The 25,053-nt window shown below is 35.6% G+C and overlaps 1 protein-coding gene across 14 annotated transcripts in view; it reads right to left on the bottom strand.

The window, feature by feature from the left end:
* The window catches only part of HDAC9 (histone deacetylase 9), a gene marked incomplete at its 3' end in the record, with an annotated part of 568,944 nt that overhangs the window by 449,970 nt on the left and 93,921 nt on the right, over positions 1-25,053 (bottom strand). For 3 of the 14 annotated variants that reach the window (XM_079710903.1, XM_079710911.1, XM_079710905.1), the window contains 3 exons: positions 21,443-21,593; positions 20,315-20,441; positions 17,934-18,055 (listed from right to left, as the gene is read on the bottom strand). In XM_079710903.1, the coding sequence (XP_079567029.1) occupies positions 17,934-18,055; positions 20,315-20,441; positions 21,443-21,593 (400 nt within the window). Of the gene's footprint in view, positions 1-17,933; positions 18,056-20,314; positions 20,442-21,427; positions 21,594-25,053 lie in introns of all 14 variants that reach the window. The other 11 variants (XM_079710910.1, XM_079710909.1, XM_079710913.1 and 8 more) reach the window with 5 other exon arrangements.

Genomic DNA, 25,053 nt, shown 5'->3' on the forward strand with positions numbered 1-25,053 from the left:
ATAACCAAAATTTCATTGCTCTTCTTACCTTCTGTACCAGAGCTCTTCATCATTGAATTCTCCACCTCCTTACCTTCTTTCCTACCCTGCAGCTTTCCCTGAGGCTTTTCCATGCTCTATTCTCTAAACGTTCATATTCATATCCTCCCTCCTTTCCTCTCGGCTTCTTCTCTGCTTCTCTCTCTCTCTCTCTATCTCACACACATACCTTTTCTCTTCTAAAGAGGTCAAAAATTCCCAAACTTTACTAAGTTTTCTACATAATTGATCCAGGAAAACTCCAATTTTCAGTCAGTGATCTTTAATTCTATTTTGTATGTTTTATTCCCACCTTTCATCAGTATAATAAAAAAATCCATTCAACTTTCCTATCAAGCCAGAAGGAATTACCTTCTGCAACACCTTTACCTTTACACTGATTGTTTTTATCATCCTTTCCATCTCTAGTGAAATCTACAGTGCTATGCTAATACCTACACTTTTTGGTGTTGGGAAGATTGGAATTAGAATTCTACCTTTTTTGTTTACTAGCCATGTGAACTTGCATACATTTAGAAGTTCTGTGAATGTTAATTTTTATAAAAGCTAATTAGCTACCCTCTCTGTTTTCCATTCTCTCTTTTTATTCAGATTGGCACACAATAACCAATACATATCTCTCTCAAGCTTTTATTGTTTCAAGTTAATCTCATACATACAAACGTATTGCACTGACTTCTTTGCTCCTCTTCTTTCATTAGGCTTCAAGACAAAGTGAATTCCTGCAAACTGGGTCTTGCGTGGGCTTCCATGATCTGGCACTACACTATCTAGCAAAAGTTTCTCTCCTTCCTGTATAAAATAGGTCCTCCACCTTAAGATGCTCACTCCTCAGCACTCTGCCTTTTTTGTTTTTCCCTAACTCTCCACCTAACCATTATTGAGGTAATATTGTGAACCCTTTCTCTCCACTAAGACTTCCCTATCTGTTTCTAAAACTCTCAAGAACTTTAAAAACTTTAAACATGTTATGATCTTAATCATATAATATTCTATATCCATAATGAAATCTTTTGGGGGAATAAAATTGGTAATGATTAAAAAAAACAAATAAATACATAAACAGACATGTCTTCCATTTGTATTTATTCTATGTGTTTTCAAAAATAGACTACTTATCTTGAAGGCAGAAATTAGTTTAATGTGTCACCTGAATCAAAAAAAGCATCATACTGAGGTATAAAAGCAACGGAGAAAACATTTCTGGAGTTTTTTAAGTATAAATTTTATATGTTTACAAATTATAAAATCTGTGAATTCCACAATTAGGAACATTTCTCTATTAACATTTGTCCACTCAAGAAATGTCATATATGCCCATTATTTCAGATTTTTTCCCTGTTTCTGCTAAAACTGCAATGGCAATCTTGTAACTTATTTATGTTATGCCAACGTTAAAGGAATTTTAAGATGCTCTCAATAAATGGTATACATTAAACAGGCAATTAAAAAAATAATGTCACTCAGGATAGCTTAGGGTCCAAGGATATAGACATTTTCATTCACTGTAGTTAGGGGTGGGAGGTTAAACAAATCTTATTTAGTAGATTTGAGGCAGGAGACAGACGGGCCCTCAGGGCAAATGGTTTGAGTTCATTCCTGTGGACCGATATTCCAAGATGGGAATTACAGGACAATTGAGAGAGGAGGCTGGGCCCTGCCCACATAGAAGATAAGAGACCACATATTCCTCATTCTCGAAGTCAGGAGATCTTCCCGACTACACATGTGCAGAAAGTCTCCTTGGAGGTCAAAACGGGAGTGATACCAAGTGGCCAAACCTACCTAGGCCTCTTTGGCAGAATCCATCTTGGCTAAGAGATGCGTACACACATGGAAAAATCCTGAGATACACCAGATATGGACTCTGAACCAGGCAAATCAAAATGATTGGTCAAAGGAAACCCAGAAGAAATGCCCCATAAAAGTGACTCAAATTGCCACAAAGGCATGACTCTCTCTCTCTGAGCCTGCCATGTATCTATCCATATGTACTGTACTCTTTTCTCCTAATAAATACTTTACTTGTTTCACTACTTTCTGTCTTTGTGGGAATTCTTTTTCTGCAAAGCCACAGGGCCAGAGCCTTGTCACTGACCACTGGTCTAGTGGCTAGGATTCGGTGCTCTCACTGCTGCGACCTGACCTCAGTCACTGGCTGGGAACTGAAACCCTGCTTCAAGTCACTGCAGGCTGAGGCCACCTGAGATCAGATAGAGTTTGAATCAGAAAATATACTGTTAGAAATCTATCCTGTAGAGATAATAATCAATTTGCCCAAAGAAGAACTTGTATAATGTTAATTGCAAAATTATTTCCAATAGTACTGGAAATACTTTAAATGTCCAACATGAGAGAACTGTAAATAAATCTACTTCAACTGAACAAGTCGAATAGCTTAGTTTCTGACAGAGCAAAAGGAAAAGTACAAAGAATTATATAGTTGCAGTAAGTATATTTCTTCAAGAAACACAAACATGATCCTAGTAATAAATCCAAAGGAAAGTTATTTTATATATATATGTAACGGTAATGGAAAATATAATAGATATGTCTTCAAGAAACATTTTAAAAGCTGGAAAAATATTCTTCATATCTTTTTTCTTATAACTATATTATAAATGAATAACATGACAAGTTTAAAAAGTAAAATTGCTTCTATGTGGAATATTCAAATTCATATAAATTAATGTCTATTAGTTCATCTGTATCCACAAGCTTATCTATTCCCCTAAAGAAATCTAGCAGATACCATTTTGTATAGTGACTGCAAAGTATCATACTTTGGTACTAACTTTATATTTTCAGTTTCTCAGAATTCTGTCATTGATCAATAAATTAGCTCTTGTATTTGTGGCAAAAACATTTGGAAGATCCAACTTAAAATGATATTTAACTTCTGGAATAGTTTATCTTTTAAAAATGTTTAAATATTTAGATGCAGAAAGAACACATCAATTTATGGTTTTAAATAATTTGCTTTTAATGAAAAATGCCTTAGTAGTTGAAATTATGAAGAATAATCAAAACATATTATTTCTAAAATATTTGGAATGTTATTCATCATTGGACTGAAGTTAAATTATAAATGGTACAGTCTAAATTGTTATAATTCACTACATTAAGATGAATCAACGTGGTGTTTTAACTTTAGCAAAACTGCCTTTTTCAATGATACTAGATACCACTTATTTATGTACAAAACACAGGGGCTGAAAGACCAGGTTCTGAAATAAAACTTCCTTTCTTTGAGCTGGCACTATACTTCCTGCTCATATAAATAAAACGAGAACTGAGGAAAATTACTAACCTCTCTGTGATTGTTCCCTTGCCTATAAAACTGGTGAGAAATAATAAGATGTATTTCAAGAGTTATTGTATGGAAACCAGTATGATATATAGATAAGATACTTAAAATGGTATCTAGCACATGAAACCAATATTACTATTACTACCATATAATTTTAACTTTTTTTAAAATTAAGCAATTATTTTTTTTATATTTTTATTGGAGTTAAATTTAACTATTACAATAATATATTATAGAAGGGAAGTGTTTATGCAGGGCATAGGTAGCAAGGGCATTTTAAGGGAGATGAACTGTAAAAAGTTTCAGCATTGGGCTTCAGGGCAGGGAAGGTAAAGGATTTGGAAAAAACTTCCTATAAATTTCAGTGTTTAAAATGACTTTTGAAGAACAGGTAGTTATCCCAGATCTGAAGAGTACACTGAGGCATTTGTGAAAATCCACACATAATTTTGAAGAAGGGAGTTAATAGGATCAGAGCCGCCCTTTAGAAGGATGAATGCTGGTTAGAGGTTCATTCTCAGTCCAGGCCATCTGAGAGCTGCTGTATACTCCATCAAAACTTCCAGGGTGGGCAAGTAAGGCAGGCTTCCCACCTACTCTCCTCGGTATAATTTCTCTGTCTCTGAGAGAGACTGACTCAGGGCTGGTACATGACCCAAGCTATTCAGGTGAGTTAGTCCTGGGAATTATCAGAATTACAATAGCAAGACATGGACACAACCTAAATGTCCATCGACAGATGAATGGATAAAGAAGACGTGTGTGTGTGTCTGTGTGTATGTATACATATATGTATATGTGTATACACACACACACACACACAGTAGAATACTAGTCAGCCATTAGAAAAGAATGAGATAACGCCAATTGCAACAACGTGGAGGGACCTAAAGATAATCATACTAAGTCAGAAAGAGAAAGGCAAATACCATATATTATTTATATGTGGAATCTAAAATATGACACAAATGAACTTATCCATGAAACAGAAACAGATTCACAGACATAAGAGCAGACTTGTGGTTGCCAAGGGGGAAGTGGGGTGGAGAAGGGATGGATTGGGAGTTTGGGATTAGCAGATGCAAACTATTATATATAGAATGATAAACAATAAGGTCCTACTGTACTGCACAGAGAACCATATTCGATATCCTGTGATAAACCATAATGGAAAAGAATATGAAAAAGAAGGTATATATATGTATTACTGAATCACTTTGCTGTACAGTAGAAATTAACACAACATTGTAAATCAACTACACTTCAATAACAATTTTTTTTTAAAAAAAGGAATTACTTGGGAGGAAAGTGCTTGTTTTTCCTGTTCTTTCTAAGCAGGGAAGAGGTAAGCCTAGGGTTGTACTGGGTTTTTCTTGTCACCATTAGGAGAGAGCATTACTGTATGTAAAGTCAAGCAGAAGCAGGATAGGAACTCATATGTCTAATAACAACATGTGAAAACACTGAACTAACATCATCTAAGCACCTAGACACTAAGAAAATTCAGTTAAGTGAATCCTCCAAATCCTCTCTTATTTTTTAAACTAAGCTTTTTTTGTACTAGTTTCTTGCTTCTTAAAAACTGAGTCCTGAAAATACAGTTCTGCTCAGACATTATATCTTTTTTGCATGATATGATTTAGAATGCTTCTAAGTCTATGTCCAAACTTCTAGGGAAGAGTTTGCTGTGACTGGGATGTCTGCCTTGGGCATTGAAGGGATTTTGTAGGGACACTCAGGCCATATGTGTGCCTGCCTTGGTCTATACCTGTAGTGTCCTATATGATAGTCACTAGCTAGCTACATGTGAATATTTACATTTAAATTTAAAATTTATCAATGAAAATTTATCTCCTCAGCCACACTAGCCACATTTTGTGTTCAATTTCAAGTGGCTACATTTGCCTAGTGGCTACTGGACAGTGCAGACAGAGAACTTTTTCCATTATTACAGAATAATCTATTTAGCAGGACTAGTCTATTCTATTTTCAAAAAACCACATATAGGGACTTCCCTGGTGGCGCAGTGGTTAAGAATCTGCCTGCCAATGCAGGGGACATGGGTTCAAGCCCTGGTCCAGGAAGATCCCACATGCCGTGGGGCAACTAAGCCCGTGTGCCACAACTACTGAGCCTGCGCACTAGAGCCTGCCACAACTACTGAAGCCCATGTGCCACAACTACTGAAGCCCTCATGCCTAGAGCTCACGCTCTGCAACAAGAGAAGCCACCGCAATGAGAAGCCTGCGCACCGCAACGAAGAGTAGCCCCCGCTCGCCACAGCTAGAGAAAGCCCGCATGCAGCAACAAAGACCCAATAGAGCCAAAAATAAAACAAACAAAAAAACACATATGTACAGTTGTAGCAGGCTAATAAATTCTCTCTGAGAATTTCTTTTGTGTTACCTACTTCAAAATGTGATAATAAAATTAATACAGATAATTTCAATTAAATACACTGAAAGCTTAAAACTAAAAAAACTAATATATCAATGTCTTCTCTTACCTACATTCTTCAGGTGGTTTGGATCTTTGCTTTCACTCAAGAATGTTTATAATGTGGAAATATGAAACAGTAGTTTCTTAAGAAGTAAGGTGGTTCAAAAGCTAAATTAAACTAATTGTCAATCAACATGCCTCTCACTATGAGGAGTGTGAGCTCCTTAATGGCAAAAATCCTGTTACTCAGATTAATTTCTTTAATACCCCCCAATAGGCCCAGCACAAAGTGTGGTTTGTCAGATAAGGAATGAAGATGTGACAAACACTCTCTTCAAGGACATTTTTACCATCCAATTGGGAAGAACAAGATAAAAACAAGAGGATGAAATATGATACATAATAATTGACATATGATTGCCAGCTTTTATAGCAAAAATTACAGCAAAAAGTGACTACAGATAAGGAAACTGTCAGAATGAAAGTTTTATGAAAAATGACTTTTGAATTTATCTTGTATATGGATATGTAGGTAAAGAATGGAGGGATCAGTATAAACATTAAAATAAATATAAGCTCAAAAGCAAAGAGTTTTATAAAAGAAGAAATTGGTAGACAGAAATAGAGATAACTCTGGGCAAATTAAGGTCACGTGATGAAAAATCTAGCATGCAAGGGTAAAACTGTTATTATGTGCTACCTTAAATACTAAGAAGGTTTTTGAGCAAACAGATAATGGTTTCTAGCAGATTTCTTTACCATAAAGGATACTTGCATTTCAAAGTAGCTCACCGGGGGGCTGAAAATTTAAAGAAAATATAACCACCAATATTTTATCATTTATTTTTTCATCTTTTAATTTATTTCATTAGATGTATCTAGAGATATAAGTGCATATATTTGCAGAGAATATTTTCCCAGTGTTTCAAGTTATATAACTGTGAATATTACAAATTAGGAGTCATTTTTCAATCATTCTCATGATTATACAACAGATGGCTAAATGCTTTTGAAGCCTTAATTATTATTTTTTGCCAATTTCTCATTCCAATCTTATCTAAAATGTCCTGCCTGTTTCTAATTGACCATTTTATGGGGAGTGAAAAATATGTCATTAGACTTTGTTACAGTTAATTATAATGAATTTGAGATACAATTCTGCAAAAGCACCATCATTTATTTCTTATTTATATGTTCTTCAAATCATTAACGTTTTCTTATCTTACTCTTCATGAAACATGGTGATATAGTTCCTTTTTAGACTTATACACAATCTTAGGAATCATTTGGTCCAAATCTGTCATTTAACTGAGAAATCTGATGATCCAAAATCATAAATATGTTCAAGGTCATATATTAGTGGCATAAGACTACAACTCTAGACTCCTTTTGCCATTCCAATTATTTTACAATTATACTATGTGGCTACTACTAATGCCACATCATTCTTCTCGGTAACTCGCACTGGCAATATGTACAGAGACTCTGCTATGTCAGACACTGTGCTGAGCAGGTTCATGAAGTATCTTTATTGCTTATGATAATCCAGCAAGCCAAATATTTTCCATTCTTGACACTTTAAAAATCGAGGCTCAAAGAAGTCCTGTAACTTGCCCGCAGTCATAAAGCTCTAACTGGTAGCACCATGCTGGAATTCTCAGCCACATCTAACTCCAAACCATACGATTATTTTCCAAGCTTTGTTTTTCTAGGCTCTATTAGCTTTTTCACACTAGTTTCCGCCGTAAGCAAATAATTTTAGTTAGATGTTCAAAGTTCTTACAAGGTTGATTATCAAACAGTTCTCAACTGACACTTGCTCATAGCTCTAACTAGTCACCATACATACCACATATACAATCTGTGAGACCAGCTTCTCTTTCATCGAACTGTGAAACTTAAACCATTTGTCCCTTGTTTCTAACATAACCACACATCTAACTCTTGAATCAAAAATTCTTAGGAACATTAATTTCTATTATGCTTTAAAGTGAAAAATCACGTTATAAATTTGTATTCTTTTTCTATCACAAGGATTCTTACTACTCTACACCATTTAATTCTACTACAGTAATTTATCAATTGTAACAGGCACAATTACCTTGTGTACCACTAAGGAAAAAAATGCAAAAGTAAAAAACAGTGCTAGTTAAACTATAAAATATTATCCATTAGATCCATTCAGATATGTTTGTTTAAAAAATGAGCAAGTAAGTCAAAGCATTCTGCTGTACACCTTAAACTAATACAGTGCTGTATGTGAGGTACATTTTAATAAAACTGGAGAAAATGTGTATCAATGAAATAATGTAGTTGAAAATGGCTAACTTTCCATAATCTAAATAATTAAACCTATCAAAAAGCCTTCTTTTAAAAAGTAATTTTTCTATGTAAAAAATTAAATCTTATTTTAAAAAGGAGTTGATTTTTCTAAATTTTGGAGGGCCAAAAAGTGGTTACCTCATCAAACCTCTAGGTGTTTGATATGAAGAGAAAAGTAAGAAAAACACAGGGAAAAAAGTCCTTATAATTCCCAAATCTTGCTTACACAGTAGTTTATACTCTGTTCCAACCCAATATTTCATCAAACTTATTCTCAAAGTAGCAAAAATCAATGCAGTGTTTGATTCCTATTAAGGAGAAGAGAAAGAGGACATATAGAAGAGGGCACAGAATAAAATACCATAGACTGAATCATTAGGCAAAGACTTTAACACAAAGTATTGCCTTCCTTCCAAAATGTGATTTAAAATTATTTTAGTCTATCCTCTCTCTGTCATAGTATTTTTAGCACATGGGTTTGTTAGTCATGATCACACTGAGCAGAAGGAGAGTCAATCGTTGATGACTTATAATCTTATAAAAATCGATTATAATTAATTGGTAAGAATTATATTGCTTAAATATGAATCTGTCACTTCAAAAAGTTGTAAAGTTGTGTTTTTAAAATTTTTTGAAAGTATTTTACCAGTTTAAAAGTCAATGGCTGACCTTTGGTATCAATTCCAACACGTAAAAAGCTTGGAAATCTTCACTGCCATCCTCACCACAAGAAGAAAGCTGAGCAAATTAAAAACCAAAGCGATTTTCTTAGATTCATCAGAGAATTGAGGTCTCAGAGCAAACCGCCACTCCAAAATCTGGAGAGACAGAAAAATACTGAAAATCACAGCTGAGATCAACTTACTGAGAACAGAAGCCACTGAAGCCAGTAACTGGTAGGAACACTTAGATGTTAATTTTTTTTTTTTTTTTTTTTTGCGGTATGCGGGCCTCTCACTGCTGTGGCCTCTCACGTTGTGGAGCACAGGCTCTGGACGTGCAGGCTCAGCGGCCATGGCTCACGGGCCCAGCCACTCTGCAGCATGTGGGATCTTCCCAGACCGGAGCACGAACCCGTGTCCCCTGCATTGGCAGGCGGACTCTCAACCACTGCGCCACCAGGAAAGCCCCTAGATGTTAATTTTGATGAGTTGCTGGAGCCTGAGTGTGGACTAGGTTGAGAGTTAAAAATTCCAGAGGCCCAGTCTCACGGGGGGGACTGTACATATTCATAGGTTTGACTTACAAGAACCCAACCAGGTTCTCTTAGTGAAGATCAGTGAAGAATTCCCTCCTGTATAAGTGATGGTAGGGAGTAAAGGTGTAGGAAGAGAGAAAAGCAGTCATTCTGAAATACACCAGGAGAAAAGTACAATTTTCAAATATACCTAAAGCATTCTACATAACAAAACCTGCCTTCCAAAGGAAAATATTTTACCAGAACTTTATTTGACCTGGAGGGTAGGGCAATTAGCCAACCGCAGCCTCTCCTACCTTTCCTATCTCACTTATTAAGGGAAAGATTGAAAAAAAGAAGCTAAGAAACAGCTCTGGAGGTCACAGACCACAAACTCAGGTTCCACTAAAAAAAACCCTGAGATTTAATTATAAGATTATAGAACACTGTCCCTCCCCAATGTCTTACCACCATTTTAACAGGGTTCCAGTATAATAACAGTGGATTGCAAATGCGAAAGCTGCAAGACACTACTTATGAAGAAGTTCTTAGGGAAACCCCAAAACAGGGGAAGAAAAAAACAAAAACAAAACAAACAAACAGTAACCAAGGAAACTAGAGGGAACTAAAGCCTCTGGCACCTACCTCTATGCAAATGTTAAACACAGCCCAGTTCCAGCCACATTAACATAAAATCTCACACCACAAGCTTAATCCATCAATCTCTGTTTTCTAATATACCATGTCCAGCTTTCAACAAAAAGTGGGAAAGCATGCTAAAAAGCAAGAGAAAACAATCTGAAGAGACAAAGTAAGCGTCAGACTAGATTCAGTTACGACAAAGATTTCAGAATTGTCAGACAGAGAACTTAAAATAACTATGAGTAAAATGTTAAGGGCTCTATGGAAAAAGTTGACAACATGCAAGAACACATGAGTTACTGTAAGCAGAGAGGTGGAAACACTAAGAAAGTACCAAAAGGAAATGCCTGAAATCAAAAGCACAGGATGAAGAATGTCTTTGATGAGCTCATTAATAGACTGGACAAGACTGAGGAAAGAACCAGTGACCTTGAAAACCTGTCAACAGAAACTCCTGAAGCTGAAGGGCAAAGAATAAAAGAATGACACAAAGAACAAAATGCCCCCCAATCTGGGACAGTTACAAAAGATGTTAATGCTTGCGTAATGGGAAACTCAGAATAACAAGGAAGAATGAAGCAGAAGACTATTTGAATAATGGCTGGGATCCACAGATACAGGAATCTCAGGGAACATGAAACAGGATAAATACCAAAACTGGACACCTGGGCACATCATATTCAAACAGCAGAAAACCAAAGACAAAGAATATCTTAAAAGAAACCAGAAGATATGAGAAAGCATCTTGCCTATAGAGTAACAATGATACAAACTGAAGCAAATTTCTTGTCAGAAACCATGCAAGCAAGAAGCCAGTGAAGTGTTTAAAGTGTTGCAAGAAATAACACCAGCAACCTAGAATTCTGTATTCAGTGCAATTATCTGTTAAACATGAAGGAGAAATAAAAACTCTCAAACAAAAACTAAGGAAATTTGTTGCCAGTAGACCTGCCTTGCAAGTAATATTAAAAAAAGTTCTTGGGCTTCCCTGGTGGCGCAGTGGGTGAGAGTCCGCCTGCCGATGCAGGGGACACGGGTTCGTGCCCCGGTCCGGGAGGATCCCACATGCCGCGGAGCGGCTGGGCCCGTGAGCCATGGCCGCTGAGCCTGTGCGTCCGGAGCCTGTGCTCCGCAACGGGAGAGGCCACAGCGGTGAGAGGCCCGCGTACCACAAAAAAAAAAAAAAAAAAAAAAAAAAAAAAGTTCTTTAGCAAGAAAAAAAAGGATATAAATCAGAAACTCAGAGCTGTATAAAGGAAGAAATAAATGAAGGTAAAATGAAATTTTTCTTATTTTTAATTGACTAATTGACTATTCGAAATAAGAATATCACTATGGGAAAGTGAAGTTAATGACAGCAAAATTATAAAAGATGGAAGAGAGGAATTGGGAATACTCTGTTATAAAGTACCTATACCCATTAAGCAGTATAGTGTGATTTGAAAGTGGGTATAGATTTGCTACAGATGTGCACTTCAAACTCTAAGGAAACCACCACAGAAATTTTTTTAAAAGAGGTACAGGGCTTCCCTGGTGGCGCAGTGTTTGAGAGTCTGCCTGCCGATGCAGGGGACACGGGTTTGTGCCCCGGTCTTGGAAGATCCCACATGCTGTGGAGCGGCTGGGCCCGTGATCCATGGCCGCTGAGCCTGCGCGTCCAGAGCCTGTGCTCCGCAACGGGAGGGGCCACAACAGTGAGAGGCCCGCGTACCGCAAAACAAACAAACAAACAACTGGTATGCTAAGACAGTAGAGAACATGGAATCATATCCAATGCTCAGTTAAAACCAGAGAAGGCAGAAAAAGAAGGGAAGATTAAAAAAAAAAAAAAGAGTAAGTACAATGATGAGAAAACAGTTACAAACATGGTAGACATTGATCTAACTATATCCATTACCACTTTAAATGTGACGGGTCTAATACACTAATTAAAAGAGACTGTCAAAGTGGGTTAAGAAAAAAAAGATACAACTATATGTTGTCTATGAGAAAACCATTTAAAATATAAAGACACAGATTAAAAGTAAAGGGATGAAGAAAGATATACCATGCTAACACTGGGAAATTACAAATTAAAACCATTATGAGAAACCATTATATACCTAGTAGAATGGTTAAAATCCAGAACACTAAACTGAAAATACCAAGTGCTGGTGAGAATGTGGAGCAACAGGAACTCTGATCCACTGCTGGTGGGCATTTAAAATAGTACAGCTACTTTGGAAGAGAGTTTGGCAGTGTCTTACAAAACTGAACACAGTCTCACCATAAAATCCAGCTATTGCACTCCTAGGCTTTTACCTAATTGAGCTGAAAACCTACATCCACACAAAAACCTACATGTGAATGTTTAGGGCCACTTTATTCATAATTGTCAAAACCTGGAAGGAACCAAGATACCTTTCAATAGGTAAACGGTTACATAAGCTGTGGCCTCTCCCATATAATGCAATATTATTCAGTGCTAAAAAGAGCTTTCAAGCCACAGAAAGACATGGAGGGATCTTAAAAGCATAGTGCCAAGTGAAAGAATCTAGTCTGAAAAGGCTACATACTATATGATTCCAAATATATGACATTCTGCAGAAGGCAAAACCAGAGAGACAGTAAAAATATAAGTGGTTACCAGGGGTTGATGGAAGGAGGGATGAACAGATGGAGCACAGAGGATTTTTAGGGCAATGAAACTATTCTGCATTATATTGTAATGGTGGGTACATGGTATGACATATACATTTGTCAAAATCAATAGAATGTTACAACACAAAGAGTAAACCTTAATGTAAATTATGGGTTACATTCATAATAATGTATTGATAGTCATTCATTAATTGTACCAAATGTACCACACTAATGCAAGATGTTAACAAGAGCAGAGACTACAGGAGAGAGGGAAGAGTAATACGGGAACCGTCTATACTATGGGTCAGTTTTTCTGGAAATCTAAAACTGTTCTAAAAATTAAAGTCTATTGATTTTAAAATGAAGTCAATGGCAGAAATTAAAACTCTGTTTGGCTCTAGTGAGGACGGAGCATTAATAAGAGCTCCTCCTATGGTGAAGGAAAGAAACAAATCTGCTGCTACTTTTTGACACCATACTATGCTCCCAAATGCCAGCAAATATGCAAAATTAACAAAGCCCTTTATTCCCATCTTGAGATTAGCATCGCAAGCAGCAGATAGCTTAAACTGAAAATGTTTATCACTTGCTCCTCAGTTTTCTCTTTTTATCAATAAGGTGGCAGAATACCAGTCCTTGAAAAGACTTTCCACAACAATAAGCAATTTAGTTTTCACTGATGAAAATAAATGAAACTCAATTTCTTATCAACTAGAAACGCAAAGTTAAGATTTACTAAGCCCTTCCTAAGTCCTAGTTATGATCCTAAGCGCATGGCATGCATTACTTAACTGAATCCTCAAATAACTGTATGAACCAAGTACAAAACTTATTCCCATTTTACAGATGAGAGAATCACAACCTAAAGAGGTTAAGTAAATTTCCCAAGATTGAGGATCCAGATTTCAAGCTGGTAGGTAGATTCAAAGCCTGTGTTACTGTGCCACATTGCTTCTCAATTCTGGGAAAACTAGTGTAAGACTTATCACAAAGATTACATTTCAATAATTTTAAGCAAGAAGAGCCACTACAATGGAACTAAGATCGAGTACTAAGATACATAAAAATACTCCAGTTTTGGTCAATCTGGAATAAGATTCTGAGTGAATACTTTTATAAACGTAAGTGCTATCTTAGTGCTAGCTGTGCAGAAATGTGTGTGCATATCCATGTGTACACATGCATGTGTGACTGTGTATTATGAGAAAGACACAGAGCTAGAGAGAGAGAGAGACAGACAGACAGAGAGAGAGAGAGAGCAAGAGAGCAAGAGAGATTTTAAAACCTTGTTTAAAAACCTCCTTGTACTAATTCTGGATTATAGTAACTTGAAAAGGTCACCAAGGTATCACAACATAACTTCTAACTGCTATACTGAGGGAGATGTATAAAGTTATATATCTCATCTCTGCCTTCCTTCCAATTACTCAGTGTGGAAAATGACGTTGGCCTTCTAAAACCTTAACTTATGTTTGGACCCCTTCCATCTTTGAGTCCTATTCTAGGGCTGCTGACCATTAAAATGAATATTTCAGTGGGGCGGGAACAGTCCTATTAGCCCAAGCCAAGCTGTAGCTTTACATGGCTTGTGCTCTTTAAGAGGTAAATCTAGCCAGCCAGCTCACTTTGTTCAGAAGTATTAAATGGAAAGACTGTAACACTCAAAGAAAGGCAAAGTTCACTGGGTAAGACCCCAATAATACAATGGAGCATAAAACCTCTAGAATGTTTTACCATAATATTTTATAAAACATATGCACACACTCATTGTAACAGAATCAAATGGTTTTGGAGGTCAGTTCAAAGTCACCACATACGCAGCATCTTTCTGAGAAATATGTACTATTTCAAAAGTACCCGGACCCAGAAACTTCCTTTCCCTATTTTATAGTTTATTATCAGTCCCGCAGAGCATTATATTAGAGAAAAAAAAATCACCTACTACAGTATATAATTTGCAGCCAAAACCTAAAGTTCAGTAAAATAATCCAAATGTCAGAAACAACAAATTCTTGTGTTATGGAACAAAAGCAATCACAGAGGGTAATTCTAAAAGGAAGTGCTATTTTAAGTGTGGGCAATAAATATAAAAATTTAAAAAATTATTTTATTCTTAACTTCAGAGCCAATTATGAAAGCCTCTGACGTTCAATCATTGTTATGAAAGGAGCAAAAGACTCTCAATTCTTACATTTAAAAGAAAAGTGAATTCGGAATGGGCCTGATTAGAGCTAACTATTCATATTATTCTGAGGTTTCCAAAGAGCCCAAATGCTATGAGCAACTATGATTCTCCTTAGGGGAAGGAAGTAAAGGTCCACTTTGCATGACAAAGGTCAGATTTCTGCAGGCAAATGAGACTTCTATGGTTGACTGTTCCTAGGTTGTCACTGTCTGAGTCCTAAGAGGTCAAGAGAGGTTCCAAATTCTGCTCACTGCTTAGGGAACACCCCTGGGGCCACTTTAATCATTTTAAGGTCATTAGAACTTTTCTTACTTTGGTTCCAGCTTTACTCCCGTAAATCTTGCTAATGCATATTGGCAATTCAGTACTGACATAGGTTAAAAAGAAATTGAAAGTATTTAGTATTATATGCAGATCAAAAGATAGAATCCACTTAAAACCTTCTTTCAAATCTAAGATTGAATTCAATGAAATTCAAGTAGACCTCAGAGAGTGATAATCAGGGCCCAATAGAAAAGCTACACTCTATTACGGCTGTACTGGTATTTATACTATACGATCAATGCCGCTCCTCTAGATTTCATTTAATATGATAAAGCTTTACTTGAAAATTATCTTATACAGTCTCCCTAATCATCACATAAGTTTACCTATGATAGTATTTTATTGTTTACTTTTTTGTAATAACTATTGAGTCACTAAAATACAACAAATGCTGAAGTAAAAATTATTTGACTATATTTCAATGCTCTGCTATTTAGTGCAAATATACACCTAAACTTTCTCAAAGTGCACTGGAAACATACCAAATGGATTATATTTATAAAAGTTGGAAGAGTTTCATCTATTTGTAATTAATGAGGGGTATCTCTATTTAGATGTGTAGAAAACATCTGTATTTAATTACATCATACTTTTCTTAGACAATAGGAATTGAATTAAGGAATATTTTGAAACCCCTATAGAGATTTAAAAGTATTAATGGCTGTTCAAGAACTTTATTGGTACAATGATTGAAAATGTTTGGTTTTACAGATCAGCAGCCTGACACTTCATAAATATCAGATATTTGATATAAAGGGAAGAAACTTAACGTAATGGGCAAATACAGAAAATATACCACTAGAAAAGACAAGGGCTGTACCTTTTCACTATTATTACATATCACATAAAGAGATACAGAAGATGAGTTTCATATTAGTACAGATTTGAATTAAATTTTGTAAGGTATATAATAAGCAGGATTTCTCTTTGTATTGTGTTGTGGACTGAGAAATTCTACAAGAATAAATTAACAGCTTGCTATTCATTCTTCAGAGGAAAAATCCTAAGCCGTTCTCAGGGAAACAGTGGGACACAAATGTATGGGTTTTTAGTACTTGTCCTTAAGTATTGAAAAAGATCATATTTGCTTTCTGGATGCTTACTGGTTCCAAATGCCACTACTTTTCAAACTCAGTGTCACTTCTGCAGTCAGTTTTCAATCTCCCAGTGGTAAGAATATATTCAAAGGCTATGTGCACAGCAGGGTAGAAGTCTTTCTCCCTAAATGTAACTATATCACTCATCAGTAACCTCCTGCCATAAGGGGACTTGTGTTTTCTTTCCTTTTAGTGACTCCTTAGGCTCTTGAATGCCAGTCACTGCCCTAAGACCTGGGGCAATATTCACATAATCTCTGTCAATAGTTCCTACACATGCCATTGGTGCAAGTAAATGTCAAGGCTGCAGATCAAAGTCCCCACATTCTAAAATCCATGTCCTTTATGGATCAATTTTCATAAACTATATGCCATGTTTTAGAAATATGTGGAGGCTCACTCTTTGCTTTGTTCCTTTTATCCCAGAGAAGTTTATTTACATGAAAGGCAATCTGATTTGTAGATAAGAGTGTGAAATTCTCATGCAATACATAAAACTCACTCTTTCCTTTGCATAGCCTTCCACTGAAGTATTTTACTATATCTGATATCTTATAGTAGAAATGTGAACATCTTTCGGCTATTAAAATAAAAAAGCACAAATTGCTTTACAATACTTGGCCATCCTTCCTCAGTACCTGGTACAATACGGGCTAGATGATAGAATAAATTCTTACTCATGATTGATTTTATTTTTAAATCTTCATTATGCTAGAAGTAAATTATAAGACAGAAAATAGCTTCAGCACGTGTTTTTACAATCTATATCTATTTTAATTATTCAAAATTGCTTGGGAAAATGAATATAATTATTGGAAATAATTTTCACTCTGTAGATTTTATATACAAATTACACAGATCTATAGTTCTTCAAGTAGATCTCAGTAAAATACAATGGACCAAACTCTCTGCTCTGAATATCTTTTCACATCAATTGTGGTTATAAAAATTTTTTTAAAATTTACAACTTCCTCTAAAGAACTAGATTTAGAAAATCTCCAAAGATTTAGAACATAATGTATACAACTGCTATTTATGCTTCTACCTAGCTAACATTTAAATATATTTATTATAGAGGTAAGAGCATGTAACACACTAAATATGCACATACCAGAGGGCTAAAAAGGAATATGGGAAAACAAACACAGACTGTAAAGCCATAGAGCTGCTTACTAAATTCCAAATTTATTACAGATTCATTGTCCCAGTTCCCCTAAGCAAATTTTAGTACAATTACATGAGATTATTAGCTACAAAGCTTCACTATGAGTTCTCCTATAATCTCTAGGCAAGTCACTTACTCAGGAGCTAGGCTTGGCCTTATCTGTTTTAGTAAACAATTAAAATTTAAGGTTTTTAAAAGTGGGAGGAAAAGATTATTTCCATTTTTGTAGTAAATGGCTGAGGCTCAACAGAAAATCAGAGAAATGGAGGAAATTACAGAGGTCCTCATTAACAGAGAAGATTTAAATTTTCTGAGAAATCAAATTTCTATTTTCTTTAATTCTTCTCTTTATTGCTAATAAGAAAATAATTTGTCTAAAACCCAAATGTGACTAACCTTTAAATTAAAAAAGCTACTTTGATAATATACTGAATGAACTGATATAGAAATAGGAGAGTGTGTGCGCGCGTCTGCTTATGCTGAGGGCAGAGGTGGAGAGAGGCTGACAGCTATGATTCAAATCCTTTGACGCTCCCCTAGAGGTATGGCAAAATAAAGCTGCAGGAAGGTCATGGAAGAGTAAGTGGAGTCTTCTTGTGGAACTGACTTACCAGTTTTTCGAAGAGGGAAATCATCCTTTGCATCTTGCGCTCCTGGTAATGTGTATTTGTAGGATGGAGACGTTCCACTCAGGGGTGGAGAGCTTTGATCCAATGACGTGTGGTGGGCAGCCCTACAAAAGAAAAAGAGGGTTCACCATTTCCCCTTGAGTTTTTACTGCACATTGGTCAGCAATAATCGGTTGCACATGCTGTAACACGTGTCTCAGCTGTGTTTATGTTCTTTCTTTTTTAGTGTGTACAAACCACAGCCTCATGTAACCAAGTTCAATTTAGCAGTATGTTATGGAATGATGCAGGATGCCCAAGAATGCCCACTGTGTGTTTGGTCACACAGTCACATAGAAAAGTTTGCTTCACTAAAGGAGAGAATTTACCCAGAGCCTGAGATTTGACATCTGAGATTATTGTGTATGTTTTCTTAAGAGCCATATTAGTGGAAAAGTCATCATCCGAATCCTTTTTAGTCAACAATGTAGAACAACCAAGGTAAAAGTAAACATACAGAAGGACTTCATTTAAAAAAAACTGCTAGGTAGTACATGAGAGTACATGAGGGTGCCTTTATACTGGAGAGACAGTACTGTGCGAATAGCCTCAGGTCTCCAAACTTCTATAGCAGTTTCAAGGTAAAGACTGGAGACACATCCTTCTTCAATATGAACCTGACCTTTTAAAATCTTCTGTCTTTCCTACATTAATACAGTAAAAGAGATGCAATTGTGCTACTGGAGAATAGCTTAGGACTGAACATAGATTACCCAGTGGATATAAACATCTATAATCATTCTATATGGAGAAAACATAGATAGGGCGTAATACCACCACCATGATGATTCTACCAATATTATTTATTTGAATCAACATTCTCAAGAATTACCTGGTGTAAAGATATTTTATCTAGCCATAACTGGCAAAAAGTATTAAGTTCAGATTTCATAAATTAATGACTTATGGCTGTCCAGGAGTTGGACCCTACTGAAGTTCAGTTCAGTACAAAAAAAAGGATTCCTAAGTAACATTTGAGAGCCATGTCGAATATACCCAAGGGAACAGCTAAAGAATTTTCAGCTGACAAGTTGTTTGCATGTAGTTGTTTCCACTTAAGAAAAAAAAAAAGATATTATCTTTTCTTAAAACAGGTTTTAACTTAGAAGTAACATGAGTTAGTTATAAATTATGTATGTAATTTTAGGTAATAAAACAGAATTTCTTTTTCAATACTTTTTGATGTTGATTGAACACGTGAAAATTTTCTTCAGGGACTGGTTTCTCAAGTCAATTGACATGCATGGTAGAAATTACGTAAACCATTAAAAAATATTTATATAGCATTCTAGAATCTGCCTCATCTTTTTTCCTGGATGCAGAGAAGGGAAGATACTTATAAGATAGAATTATAAGAACAATAACTCTTTTAATAGAACTCCTGGCATGCTTGAAATGTCAATGTAACAGAGTATCAAATAATGAGGTTTTTACTCCCTTATCCTTATGATGTGAATAAAAAATATGTAAGTGTAAAGTCCTAAACATATTTTTTAAATATGAGAGAGATGAAACTATGATCTATTAGTCTGTTATCCAAATATGCTTTGCCTATCAGTTCTTCTCCTGATTTTTAAAAAATATCACCTCCTTCATACTTTACAGAAGGAAGAATTGTGTGTTGCACAGTATCTCTTTACTAGACTTGGAGAAAGATGGTTGCATAAAAAACTGTAATACTGCAGTATGTTACGTTGTCAGCGTGTGTGTTAAAAGCCAATCTACTCTCATTTTACAGGGTGAGAAGAAATGAGATGAGGTGGGCACGGGTAAACTAGTCACTGAAGACTTAGATATATCAGTTACTTTTCTTTCTTTTTTAATTAAGTCAGAAATCTTCTGGACTTTTAAAAATAATTCAGATCTCCACCTTATTTCAAGCCAAGTAAAATAAAATTTCAACGAGCCAAATCTTCAGAAATTATTGTAAAGATATCAGATGCACCATCTGAGAATAGAAAAATGCAAAATATGAATTAATTTCTATGCCCCACCCTACATTTGTCAGTTATTCATTTGGCAAAGAACATGTATAATACTTTCTAGCCCTCAAGATGATACTTGCTAACATTTATTTAAGAGCTGGTCTCTGTTATATACTTTACCACATTGTTTCACAGGACCTTCCCAGAAACCCTAGAGGGCAGGTACTATTATCATCCTCTTTCTACAGAATAAAAACCTGAGCCTTGGAGAATTTGAGGAGCTTGCCCACGGCTTTATAGCTGAGAATTGGCAGGCCAGGGATTTGTGCCCAGGTTGGCTGAATTGAGAACTTGTGATCTTTACCCCTGGGAATGAAAAAAGCCAAACACTGAACATACGTGTACCAGAGCTTGGGATGGCGGCTCACGGAATGATTTTTTCCATTAGTTGGAGTGTCTTTTGTTGCTGATTTACTCAACAGGAATTCTTGAAGCTTCTGCTTTACTTCTGTACTTGCCACTGCCCCTGAAACACACACATACAGAAACAGATGGTGATTTGCGGTTCTGTCCTTTCAAGCCTCTGGAATATTTAGCAAAAATTAAGAAGTAACACCACTCGTCACAGCATATGAAGTTTTCCTATTAAAAGAAGAAACCAGAGTCTAAATAGGCTTTAGAAAATGACATGGTAATATTTTGTAACTACTGCTTCAACTGCCAATTTTCAAAAGACCTTCGATGATTTCTTTAATTGCTTTTGCAGAAAGGGGATTCCCAGAATTAATACTAATTTTTTCCTAAGCTTTAAAAAATACTGCTGAGGAACAGAACACTGCTTTTTAAAAGTCAAGAATCTTGGGGGACCATATAAGTGATTAAGCGAATTAAAATGAGATCTTCTGAATTGCTAGTTTGAAAAACTTTTTAAAAAAGCACTTTTGAGCATTAAACAAATAAATATTGCTGACAATTCCAGTTTAAGTCATCACATTTTAAACCTTGCTACGACCTGATTTTGAACTGACCTCATACAGGGGAATTATTTGGATCTGTCTCCCTCTTGTGGATAGTTGCTTCTTTAAAAAAAAAAAAAAAGTTCTACCTTAAATCTTCTCAAAGTTTGGGTACTTGAAAACTAAATGAGACAAGGCTTGGCTTATTAAAGAGCAATTATTACTTGAGCAGGAGGAAGGTATGGTGGAGTAATGTGGAAGTAAGCTTATTATTAAACACAATGGCATAGCTATATTGCCTTAGTATAACATTATTTTTAAGGCTCAAAACAACAGAAATTAGCATCTTTGCCAAACAATGCTATGTTTACTTCTGGAGATGCTTGTAGACTGAATGCAGAGAGCTGATACGTGAATGTCAAAGCCTTACATTTGGGTCCATAATGTATTCTTTTACTTAAACGCAGACAATTTTGACAAGTTTAATTCCACTCTTTATCAGGCTCCTTTCTGAATGACCATCAGCTAAATATGAGGGAAGAGATCCGTCTTTTACCCTGGTGCCTCTTACTTTCTCGTCCTCTATCTTTGCCTCTGAGAGGAGGAAGCTGCTGTTCTCTGCGATGCCTCTCTACTTCCTGTTCTTGCCTCTGCTGCTCCAGTTTCTGCTCCTTTTCTAGCAGTTCTTGTTGCTGTTTTATGGCTAGAAGTTCCTGTTGCAACTTGCGAGAAGAGAAAGACATGAGAGTGTGCAATTTCTTTAGACTTCATAGTCATCAATGACCAAAATCGAAATGTTATGAGCTTTTGGAAATTATTTGTATTTACTTTACATTTTACCCATTTTTTGGTATATTATTGAAATCTAAAGACAAGCAACTAATGCCATAAATGGTCTTAAGGTCATTAACAAGAAAGTTTTTAGGTAGTTTCAACAGCTACGCCGTCCTATCACAATATTACCAAATTCATTCAGATCTTCAGTTCCTTGAGTAACTTTCCTTTGTGCATCTGAAATACATGATATAGGCAAAGAAAGGCAGGAACTTCCCAGAAGTCTGTTTTACCAATTCCCTTGCAATATAAACAATTGAAATCTTCACTTCTTATCCTGAGAAATTGTGTGAACATAATCAAACTGAATAGAATAGTGAGATATGAGTTAACTTTGGGGAAATCTGAAATAAAATGAAGGCTAAAAATTTCAAAACCTTCCAAGAAGGTTTTCAAAAGATGAATGTAATCTGTATATCCATAACAAGCTCTTCTCTCAAAATAGCAAAGTCTAATTAGTTCACTCAGCACACAAACCCTTCAGATTAGAGACTGGTCAAGAAGAAATCACTTCCATCAGACTACACTTTGATGCACTGTTGTTTAGCTGTCTGAATCCCTTGAATTCACTTCCAAATAAGGTACATCATGAATATAAAGCATTCTTAATAACCATTTTGAGGGCTTCCCTGGTGGCACAGTGGTTGAGAATCTGCCTGCCAATGCAGGGGACACGGGTTTGAGCCCTGGTCTGGGAAGATCCCACATGCCGTGGAGCAACTAGGCCCATGAGCCACAACTACTGAGCCTGAGTGTCTGGAGCTTGTGCTCCGCAACAAGAGAGGCTGCGACAGTGAGAGGCCCGCGCATCCCGATGAAGAGTGGCCCCCGCTCGCCGCAACTAGAGAAAGCCCATGCACAGAAACGAAGACCCAACACAGCCAAAAATAAATTAAAAAAAAAACATTTTGAGATGTCAATTTTCTCTCAGACCGAGAAATAGACATGGAATAATCGTAAATGTGCCCACTGAGGAATAACTCAAAACTGAGTTCTACTAGGCTCTGACATGACTAGATATGAGATCTAGACAACACTAAGCCACTCAGAGCACTGCTTCCTCATATATAAGACAGAGGAATAATCTCTGCCATGCATCATGTTCATAATGCATATGAAATTTAACTTGTAAGTTTGAACAATACTAATTTTGCTTATTATTACTATTTTAAACTCTAAATACTAATGAAGTTAGTGTAATTTGCTGTTTATATGAGATAGGTGCCTAAAATTCTGAAATTTACACTGCACAGTAACAGAACAAAAATAAAAAGTTACATGGAATGGCATCAGAGTCACTGTGGAGCAACAGGAAGCCAACTCTGCATGTCAAGCATGATAGCTTTACTCTTCCCAGAAGGACATGGCTAGAAGCATTTCTGGTTACTTTTCAAATTACAATCTTTGACATTTTGGATTTGATCCACCAGTCTCTTAATAAGTGTTTTTAGATACTCCATTCTAACCAAAAATTTCATAATTCTGCTTAAACTTTGCCTTAAATGTTAATTCTATATAGATATTGGGGTTGATCAAGTTGATTTATTGCTTCACCCAAAGCCCCAATGGAATTGAATATTAATCTCTCTTAGGAATTAGAAAAGCACAAGATTTAATTTCCACAGCTACTATTCATTATCAAAGATTGCAGGAATGAGGTTAAAAAAAAAAAAAGGAACAAAACATCACTCCTCCAGTTTCATGTTCCAGTCCAAGGCAGAGGCAGAATGAAGTAGTAGCTTTGGAGGTAGATGAGGCAAGATTACAAATCCTGGAGCACCCACTTACTGAATGTGTAGCCTTGGGCAAGTTACAGTGTCTCTGCCTGAGATTACTAGCTGGAAAAATGGGATAACAGCATCTAACTCAACAGATGATTATAGAAGCCAAAGATTCAAAACACTAATATACGTAAAGCATCATGCTGTGTCTTCCTCATAAAAGTAAAATCTATATGAATGTTAAAAGCATCAACTTTTAGTCCTATGCATAAAAAATATAAAACAATAAAATTTAAAAAATTTTAAAGCAAAGAAACTTCCTAAACTTAAAGGGAAATTTTAAGTATGACTTTAGTTTCTGAAAAAGCAACTTATTACTTTAGAAAATAATTCCAAACACTAAGTTTTCCTTAGCTACCGCAGAATCATTTTTCTCCCTCCCCTTTTCCAATATTTTCTAGGTGTCAGTAAACCTGCTATATACTACCTTGTTTGGGGTAAAGTAACAATTACCTACTTGCTACTATTAACTTTTGAGTAAAATCAAACAATTAATTACTTAAAAAAATTTTATGTTGATCTTTACAACTACAAAAGGCATCAAACATAAATGAAAAGAATTATCTAAAGCTGTAACTTATCAGTATCGCCCTATATTCAGGGCAACACGACTTGCATACCACAGCAAAATGAAACAAACCTTCAAGTATGGGGAAGAATATAAATTTTACTCATTCATCATTGCCATTTTAACATGCCTAGAATGAATGAAGCAGGAAATCTGGACATTATTGTTACTATTATTGTTTCAAAGGTCAAACTGAAATAAAATGTTCCAGAATCACTCAAAAATAAGTCTATAAACTAAATGAAGGTTTCCTTTACTGCAAAATACAACCAGGATTCCATATGAGACTTAAAACAAAATCCTCACTCTTATTTTTAAGGTATCTTATGGGTCAATATATTGTAAGCGTCTTTTAGTAAAGTTCACTAGTTAAAGGAAAAAAATACCACATTTTATATCAGGTATCAAAGAGCCTTTTTCTGAAAATAAGTTAAAATAGGTCTTCCAGGCTAAGGAAATATAAAACAAGGAATATAAGAAAGAAAAAGCATTTTTACCCTCTCAGACACTGTAATATCAATGTGGTAAAATTGTATAATATTAACATAGATTAGTTATCTATATTAACTCCACATAAATGTGCTTGCATTTTATTTGCAAGTGAGTAAAAGATCAATTTCTGCAGGGCAGAAATTGAGACACAGATGTAGAGAACAAACGTATGGACACCAAGGGGGGAAAGTGGCGGGGGGTGGTGGTGGCGGTGTGATGAATTGGGAGATAGGGATTGACATGTATACACTGATGTGTATAAAATGGGGATGACTAAGAAGAACCTGCTGTATAAAAAAATAAATTAAAAAAATGCAAAAGGAAAAAAAAATCAAGTGTCTATAATACAATATAATAAAAATGAAATAATATAACATACTTTATTATATTAATAAGTTAACATAAGTTATTTTTGAAGGAGTTGGACATAAAAGTAGACTTTTTTATTACAAATATTTGCTACTTTATATTACTGTCATAATAAATTCAAATTAAACATCTACTAAG

This window comes from Hyperoodon ampullatus, assembly GCF_949752795.1.
Source record: "Hyperoodon ampullatus genome assembly, chromosome: 9".
In the NCBI taxonomy this organism is placed as follows: Eukaryota; Metazoa; Chordata; class Mammalia; order Artiodactyla; family Ziphiidae; genus Hyperoodon; species Hyperoodon ampullatus.